The following is a 9,590-nucleotide window of genomic DNA, read 5'->3' on the forward strand; positions in this document are numbered from 1 at the left end:
GTACCTCTGGTGCAAATTACTGACCTCTGTCATCATTTTAAGTGGGGGAACTTGCACAATCGGTGGCTGACTAAATACTTTTTTGCCCCACTGTAAAAACTATGAAAAATCAGTGACAAAGGGTAGCTCTAGATGATCCCCTTAGTTCGAGCACATCCTCTGGTCCCTCTTCTGAAACAGGGGAACCACCTACCCAGTATGCCAATCCAGAGGTATCGCTCAAGACAACGTTGCAGAAACGTGTCAGCCAGGACAGCCCTACAACATCCAGAGCCTTCAGGAACTTTTAGGGCAAATCTTATCCATCCCAGGAGCCCACTGTACAGTTGTTTACCTACATCAGTTATCTCAGCCCCAGTTATGGGCAGACACTGCTTCAATCATACATCCCCACAGCATGACTGTGGGATTATGGAGATCCTCAAATTATTCCTTGGGGATATGAAACCCTCACATATATAATTTTACGAAAACAGTTGTCACTGTTTAAAAAAAGAGGGCATCAGGTTTTCATACAGACCTGTGAAAGGCGTAAAGACATAGACTCCAGCTGAACCTGGCCTTCGATTCGTGGGGTGTGTCGGGACCTCAAAGGCTCCTTGGAGGTGTTTCTTCGGAGCAGCACAGAGGCACACACCGGCTCAAAGATGTACTGATGCTCACGGCTTTGCATACACTGGCTCATAGCATCCTGTTAGTTAGAAAAACAATTAGCCTACTCATATGGGGTATCTCTTTTGAGAAAATTTTACTTTTGATCTATCTTTGTATAATCACAGATCAGAATCCAAGAGGATTTCTAACTGGTGGACTATAAAAAGAGGGGTGGCAAAGTAAAAGAAAATCATGAACCCTTGATCCTCACAGTATAACAATCTGGTGGACCTGTGATGCTGTGGGCATCATCTGGGTCCCTAGAGGACTATGGTCATCAGAATAAACGTCTTTTGAATGTGTTGTAATGCTATGGAAATTATAGTTATTTGATACAACCCAAACACGTTTCATCATCATCAAAACAGCAAAAGAGTGAATGTATTTTGGAAGATTGTTGTTCATTCTATCAGCGTTTTAGTGAACTGAATTTTAAAGACAAGCCATCCAGGTGGTCTTCAGAACTGAGCTGTAATACTCCAGTGATCTGCCACCAAGTTCACCTTATGACTGACCTGGATCTGGTTAATGGGCAGCTTTCCCAGCATTTCACACTCAGTGTCCCAGTAGACACTGAAGTCTTCGATCTCCAACTGCTTTTGTCTGAAGAGCTTCTGGACCTGCAAAAGAAAACCACCACTAACCTCAAATCCAAAGACCAAACCAAGTCCTTAATCAATAAAAGGAGCAGTTTACCCTCTAACCTCTTTTGTAAATGTGATGCACATCTAATATTAACTGACTGATTGACTGATGTCATTTTAGGGCATGTCTCAGGGTTAGCTGACAGATTAACAGACTGATGGCTCTTAATGGAAGTGTTTGATAATGCTTCTAATTTTCCACAGAAAAAAATGAATAGGCACACAGAATCTCTTTTTGTGATACTCTGCTGCTCATCAGTAATACTTAATACTTAAATAGTTAACAGTATTTAGTGCTTTCAAGGGAAATTTTGCATTAATGTAACACAGCATTAAGGAGGATGACTTGTGATTAGGCATCTGCACGTCTAGTTGACTAGCCGACTAATTGTCAGTGTTGTCACTGGTCGGTAACTAGGGGTGGGGGAAAAAATCGATACTGTGTAGTATCATGATATTTTGTTTGCTAATAATGTATCGATACAGGGACAGCAGAAATCGATATTTTGTTACACAAAAGGTTCTTGTGCTCTGACTTCAGAGCATGTTGATCCTTTTTCTGAGCAAGAATCCTGACATTCCTTCACTGTCCAAATGTGTTTAACTTATTTTTGTGTTTAACTAGGCCTGTTGTTTTTGCTAACCCTATCAGACTGAGATCACGGATATACCCGGAAATTAACTTTCTCCAAAAGGTGGGTTAGGAGTTCAATCATTCAGCAGGGTTTCAGAGTAGAGCCACTACTCATCCTGGATCGAAATGAGACACCTAAGGCCGTCACCTCCTGGGTAAGGTGCTTCGGCCAGGTATGGCCTACCGGAAGGAGGTCCAGGGGTAGACCCAGGACAAGATGGAGAGATTACATCTATCAGCCGGCCTGCGAATAGCTCGACGTTTCCCTGGATAAGCTAGAGGAGTTGGCGAGAGAGATGTCTGGGCTTTCCTGCTGCCATGCGGCCCGACTTCAGATAAGCGGAAGAAAATAGTTGGATGATTTATTGATTTATTATTTTAGATTTTAACCTACATTGAAGTGGTTGTCATGAATTTTCAAACCGCATGAATCATAATGCACGGCATAATGCTATTTTCAGTTGCAATTTAATTGATCACATTTTAGTAATACCAAGTGATATCTTTTATAGTAACATGTTGGTTTATTTTAATTGTTTTTCGTCTGCTACTTAACGGTGCAAAACCTCATGTCGTGCATTATCAACATTACGCTGTGTGTAATGTTGCCACCAACATGATTTATTATTAAGAATGTCCTTAATAGTTTAAAATGCCTTTGTTATTAGTTTTTGACATTTTCCATTAAACGGTTCTCAGATGTAACTGAGTATATATAATAATGCAGTAATATCTTAGTGTTTCTTAGTTTCAGACTAGTCACCAGGAACATCCCTGTGTAATGACTGCCCATTTCATGAAAGAGGCTGAGAATGATCAGAACAAGAATAGATGACATATTAATCCACATCAGTTAAACTTTCTAATACAAATATATATGTTTACACTATAAGCTAAAGACCCTACAATAATACAGAGAAAACCCCAACTATGGGGTGATAACCTTCTATGAAAAAGCACTTGGTGACAGTGGGAAGGAGAAACTTCCTTTTATCAGGAAGAAACCTCCACCAGAACCAGGCTCAGACAAAGGCAGCCATCTGTCATGACTGGTTGGGGTGAGTTGGTTATGGTGCTGTAGGAAGATGAGAAGAACGTCTTATGGTAATGTTTTTTTGTTGTTCTTGTTTTCAGACAAACACAGGTAATTTCCTTCTTGTCTTTTCAATTTCCTTAGTTCTCATTCATTGCTACAGCTGCTGTTTGTAACCGCAAAATGTCATGATGGCTGCCAGTCCAAACTGAGAGTAGCAATAGTATGAGATGCAATAAGTTTACAGGTCTGGGCTAAGCTATAAAGTGAAAATGTCAATACATAAATCAGTATGCAATGGAAGAACTTGTTTACAATGATGCACACAGTGTTTTTGAACTGCTTTGATCAGAAAATCTTTATGTAGCAATAACTAGTCTTACAAGAAGAACAGAAAACAAATGGACTACTGTATCATCTGTTCTCATGAATAAAACAAATGATTGGATTTTATGAAATCAACTAACACTTACCAATTCCCTGGAAGGGTTCTGAGCACATATATTTTTGATGCAAACACCAAAGGAAAAGTGCTTCTCTGGGTTGGAAAAGTCATCCTCAAATCGTAGATGCACATTTTGGATCTTCAGCTAGACATATAAAAAAAACATCATTTAGTCACAGTTCAATCTGTAACTCAAGGTCAGACAATGAGAACTACCTTAGTACCAAAGAGTTAAGCTAACTTTTTAATGAAGCAAACCAGCTGTGTCGTTGTTCATAAATGAAGAAATTCAAAGTCTGCAGTAAATGTGACCCTGAGAGAATTGTGCCTGATGTGTGTATTCTGTGTAGTTTGTAACCCATTCATTCACATGTCAGGTGTTCTCAACAGGCCAAAATGACCCTCTGGTCACCGTCTGCTCCTTGTTCAAAAAAGATCACAAGCTGACTGCACACGCATGCACGTTTCTATTTTCAGAGACTTTTCAGGAAGATTTCTTTTAAAAGCTGCTTCATGGAAGAGAGGAGGTTATTTATTTATTTTTAACTGCTGAAGACAAAACCACCGCTGAGATCTACTGTGAGGGCAAAACATAAAATGGACCAAATTCTGTTTATCCGTTGGGCTGTTTGTAATAATTATTTATATTATTATTTGTTTTTGATATAATCTCAACTGGTATCTCATGTCTTACCTCAATATTTTCCACAATTCTGGTGACTAATGAGGCAGTCACAGAGTACCAGTACGACTCTCCTGTCTGTTCACACTCATTCTGAAAGAGCCAAAGACATACGAAAAATACATTAAAGATAACTGTGCTTAGTAGAAAAGCCAGACATCATAAAATCACTGTATGAGATAAAAGCGATTCCTGTGACTTCTGGATGGACAGACGAACAGACAACTTGTCATGTCATGAGCTCGTCTGGATATAAGACAGAAAATAATTTTATCACAATCAAAAATAATAGTTAGGTGAGATAACCTTAAATTGTTTAGGCGAGAACTGATGCAGTGGCCTGCATCTACAATTTACAACGGTGTTTTCACTGTGTGGCAAAGTTCATTAGTAACCAGACAATTAAATGGCAAGACAAACTTATTGTTACATTGTTATTTTTTATTTCCACCATTTCTGGGAAAAAAACAAAACACTTTTGATCTACTTACTTTGAATTTGTCCTCGAGAGCTTTGAGGAGGCGTTTTTTGCGTTCTCTCTCCTCGTCTATGTCCCTCTCCCTATCATACTCCTGCAACTGGGCAGGGCCAACAATCAGGTTGAGCTGGGACATGGAGATGACCCATGGGTCACTGTGAGGCCGGTAGAAAGGGATCTGGAGAGTGATCTTTCCAATGAAGCCTAGTAAAAGAAACAGAACAAGTACTTTTTAAATTCATGTCTGTTAATCATGCATTGCAAGGCTTGAAATGGCTTTTAAACTCCCTACTGAGTAATCACTCAGTAACACAAAAAGAACCTGACACATAAGGCACTGCAGTGCTGTGGAAGTTTATTTTGTTGCACTTTGTTCACCACAGCTTTTCCCCCTATTTGAGAAGGTCCAACGGAAAGCCATGATTGGACGATGGAGACCAGCAATGCTGGTTAGCCTCCCCTGACACCACCGCTGAACCCACTGCTCCAACCATCCCCAGCTGAGCCAGAAACCACAACCCACCAAAGACTCCTTACAGCATTTGTGCTTATTCCACTTGACTGCAGCAACACCTTTCAAAAACAGTTGCAACAAAAATTATTCACACTGTGTTGTACAACCTCTTCTTTTACCAAAATGCTGTAATGCTTTGAAACTGAAGAGAGTAATTGCTGCAGTTTTGAATCCAAAAGGTATCCTTTGTCATATTTTTTGCCGCCACCCTTTAAAGCCTGAATCATGAAATAACTGCAAACTGGAAAAATAGAGACTTAGCGGGGCTGCATTTTGATGCTATGTCATCTTAAATCGGTCATGTGATTTGGATTTGTTGGCGTGTCTGTCGTCCCCAGAGGGTTAAAGGAGCTTCGCAAGTTACTAAGCATCAAGTCTATTCGAACCAGCGTCTACCACGCATTTTCCTCTTATTTTCGTTTGCTATGTGCATTTGTTTACCAATGGAAGTGTTGATCATGGGGTCCTCAGCTTTTATATGATATATCTGAATGTGGCATTGGTGGAGCAGCTGAATAACACCTTGAAGTTCATGCTTTGTAAGTTCATTCACAGGGATGAACGCAATTAGAATCCTGGTTAGACTCTCCCTTTGAGTTACTGTTCGCTCAGAGTGTTGGATCTGGTTAAAAAAAACTGGGAGAAAAGTCCAAGCCCAGCTAAGAACGAAATTCAATACGTTCTGGACCTGAGAGCTGAACTTCACACATTGGTGAGGTTATCTCACGAAAATCCGCTCCAGGCTCAGGAATGTCAGCGCAGACAATTTTCACTCATTGCTCCCTTCATTCAGCTCAAAGTTACTCGCCAAGTGACAATGGCCCTTTGTTGTCATACAGCCAGTAGGGGATGTTCACTATGCAACGGTACGGTTGGATAGTGGGGGTGCCACACAAATATATCACCTCAACCTCCTGAAAGAATGGAGAGAGGCTAAATCACCTCTCTGGTGAGCCTGGTTAAAGAGATCGGTTGGGACTGGAAGTGCCTAATTCACCCATTCCATCCTTGCCTCATTGTGACAACCGTATCACACAGGCCCAGACAGCAGATGTTGCTGCTGGACTGGGCTAGATGGCTTCCCGGCCGGTCAGAAGGTATGTAGCAGGGTACGGTCGGCATAACACCCCACTGTTAGAAAGGCAATGATAGAGAAAAACTTGTTTGACCTAACAGAGAAAGTCCTATCAGACAAATAGGAAAAAATAATTTAATGCAGAGCCAAAGATATCCACTACAGCCTTAAGCATGTTAGGTAAGAATTTATGGTAAACAGTATCAATGACTGATACTGTAGAAAAAAAATCCAGAGCAGTTCCCTGCATCGAAAGCTATCAAAAGATAACTATAGACCTCCAAAAGTTGAGTACTGCTTTTGAAAATCCCACTGAAAAGGGTGAAAAACCTGCCATTTGCATAATAAAGATCTGAACTGACTTTCCAACTTTTTAAAAATAATTTCCTAACAAAGGGCAAATTCAAAATATGGCAACAATTGCCAATAGAGCACGGCATCAGGATTACGTTTCTTTAGTTCTATATGACACTACTTGGATTACAAACACAACACAAAAGGCTTCTGGTACCAAATAAATGTGGAAGGAAATATTGATACAGAGATATATTATATCCACTGCCTCTTTTGATACACTGATGCCCAAAATCAATTGTTTTATGAAAACATGTAGGCACTCTGAAAATATTCTGTAGCCAGTCTGACAAACTACTTGGTTGACTGCTGGTGATTTCACTTAGCAAATAAGTGACTAGTAGTTCTGTGTATTCATACAGATACAGATCTGTTTAAACAAAGTAGTTGTCTCTACACTATGTGCAGATATCAGTGAATGTGTTTCACCTGCTTTGACTTCGAATGGTAAGTCAAACTCTCGAAGGGCATCCTTCCTCAGAGGGAGGTTCTCTAACTCCACCGCACCTGAGGAATAACAACAAACAGATAAACACCATGTTTACTAGGGCTGCTGCACACTCCTTTAAAAGTGTCTGAATTCAGATTGACCTTGACAGTTTTTACACTGTCTTTAAATGATTTTCCAAGCACACTCCCTTTGACCACACACAGTTAACATTGAGCTGCAGATCATTAAAACAGCAGCAGATCAAACCACTATTAGTCCACCGGCATAGCAGAGGTGTGCCAATCTTCATCCCCCTGAAATAAATTTTACATAGAACTAATATTCATAAACTGGTTAAAGTGGAGTGGCAGCCATCTAGTACAACAGACTAGGGTGAGAGGAAAATGGACAAAGACAACAAGAACAAACACAAGCAAATATGAAAGAAGTGAAGTTACTCGCCTGTACAATTTCAGCATGTGTAATTACCTTTCAGAAGAGCAATGGAAAGTTGATCTGTATTTAGGTTGCTAACATATTTTCCTAGGTATGTGTTCAGCACCCAGGCAACAAGGCCCTCCAACATCCTGATGGCTCGGGGGTGATGAGAGCCACCCGCGGTGGGAGAAAATTGTGATGATGAAAGATTGACCCTCTTGATTGCAGGTCTTACGAGGGAGCCGTTAAATGTCTAATAAACATAGCAAACAAATTTCTTTTAACCATTTGCATAATGTTCCTACAAAATTCTAGTAAATTGCTACAAGTCAGATACAGATAGATGACAGCTTAAAGAAATCAAGCTGTAGTGGTTCAGAGATAGCACTTGTACTCTAAAATGAAACATTTTGTCTTAATGGGACTGGTTTCGTGTGGGATTTCAACTACTTGGTCAATAGGGCACACACTGAATTGTACGAGAATGAAAATTGTGTGATTCATATGCTACAACCTTCACAATCATCATACCACTACTATGGGAGATTTTTGCCTGAGGGGTCAGAAAATGCTCTCCAACACCACCATTAAAACATTAAAGTATGGTGTCTGTTGGAGCAATTATGTTTAGCCCTCCTGTAAGATCCAAGGACTGAAGCTACTCTATCAGCATATGGTGGCTGAACACTTTACTAACACAGGTTTTCCATGAAATGCCCTTTAACGTGTCACTTGTGCAGTGCCCCACTAAGAGACCCGAAATTCGTTTCGTAATCACACATATTTATTTATAAGCAACTGCGGTGCGGTTTTGGGGGTGTAGGCTTGCTGTTCTTTAGCCAAATGTAGCAGCCAGGCTGTGATAACCTTCTCTGCAAACTGGTATCCTCACAAATCAGCGGTTTTGCAGCTGGTTTCATCACCGAAATACTCACGGCAGGCACCAGGCTAAAGCTATCCAATCACGTGTCGTTAGAAACGGCTACTATTAATGAAGCAACGACATAGTCATATATATGGGATTAGCGGCAATGTTTTGATTTATCCAGTGTTAGCACAGAAGGACTAACTGGAAATTCCTCAACTGGAAAGTCAGCAGTTAGCTATCATATGCGTGTTACAACAAACATCGGTCAAATGTTACTCTCACGGACAGCAGTGCCACTGACTCACCGCCAAAGACGACAGCTGCCTTATCGATCCATCCTTGAGTTCTTGTCAGTACCAGCCTATTTCCACTGTCAGTGGGTGGCCATGTCATGTCAGAGCACTCAGGACAGGACTTTAGAAACATTTAGCGGGACAGCAACAGCAACCCAAGGTAGTCAAATATGTTCCGGCATTAAGGAAGGGGCACTAGCTAAATAAGGGAAAAAGTGAAACTGAAAGCGGACTTATTGACAAGCGTTATTCGTCAAAAGAGAGCACCCAAGTCGAGATGGCTCTAGTGACGGGTGATAGCAAGGTAGCCAGTATGCTAAATGCTAAATCTAGCATGTTACAGAGCTCACAACCCGCTAATCTAATAAGCAACTGATGGCAACACTGCTGAGCTTCTCAAAATAAAAAAAAACAACAACCTGTAACTGTCGTATTTCAATGCGTTAGAGTTATGTGTCGCTACATTGTAAATAACACACTTCCGAATAATGTCGAACTTCACGTATACTTCCTGTCACATGACAAAAACAATTCTTCTCGTGTGGCGTTGATGAACCACGGGGAAAATGAATGATACTAATATCTCGTCGCAAAACTAATTTCGATAAACAAGTATTTGTTAATGATGTACAGCCAAAAAACAAATCTTCGTACAGCACACTTGTTCCCGTATTTCGTTGATATTAGCTGTCATTTAAAGTGTTGGCGTATAAAAAATGTAAATCCCGTGTGCTGTCATTAACAAAGGAAAGAGACCATAAACACAACACAAGCACTTCCGGTACTAGGTAAGTTGGCAATACTGGAGTAATACCTGAACTTCCGGTTCATATCGTAAGAAAGAAATATGCTTTATGCAACAGTCTGTGTAATCCCGTGTGCAGGAATATAAAAACATAGTTAAACACAAGCATCCGCACATGACGACGTGTTTTCACATACGAAATCGTTTCTACCTCATAACTTCCGTTTATATCTTTCAAAGTAAAAGTCCTCCTGAAGGCAATAAAACAACTTGTACATTAATAATTACACGGAATCAGATAGT

General features: G+C 40.4%; 1 protein-coding gene across 6 annotated transcripts in view; it reads right to left on the bottom strand.

Annotated features, from left to right (window-relative positions):
* vps13d (vacuolar protein sorting 13 homolog D) overlaps nt 1–9,053 on the bottom strand; it is a 79,733-nt gene extending 70,680 nt beyond the window's left edge. For 5 of the 6 annotated variants that reach the window (XM_013914056.1, XM_013914060.1, XM_013914058.1 and 2 more), the window contains exons 1-8: nt 8,555–9,053; nt 7,433–7,634; nt 6,943–7,020; nt 4,584–4,774; nt 4,105–4,185; nt 3,439–3,555; nt 1,170–1,274; nt 521–691 (exon numbers count right to left, since the gene is read on the bottom strand). In XM_013914056.1, coding sequence (XP_013769510.1) covers nt 521–691; nt 1,170–1,274; nt 3,439–3,555; nt 4,105–4,185; nt 4,584–4,774; nt 6,943–7,020; nt 7,433–7,529 — 840 coding nt within the window. In that variant the 5' untranslated portion in view covers nt 7,530–7,634; nt 8,555–9,053. The remainder of the gene's footprint in view (nt 1–520; nt 692–1,169; nt 1,275–3,438; nt 3,556–4,104; nt 4,186–4,583; nt 4,775–6,942; nt 7,021–7,432; nt 7,635–8,554) is intronic. The other variant, XM_013914055.1, reaches the window with a different exon arrangement.
* Nucleotides 9,054–9,590: the final 537 nt, after the last annotated feature.

This window comes from Pundamilia nyererei, unplaced genomic scaffold (assembly GCF_000239375.1).
Source record: "Pundamilia nyererei isolate P.nyererei 1_Seehausen unplaced genomic scaffold, PunNye1.0 scaffold00169, whole genome shotgun sequence".
NCBI classification, from domain to species: domain Eukaryota; kingdom Metazoa; phylum Chordata; class Actinopteri; order Cichliformes; family Cichlidae; genus Pundamilia; species Pundamilia nyererei.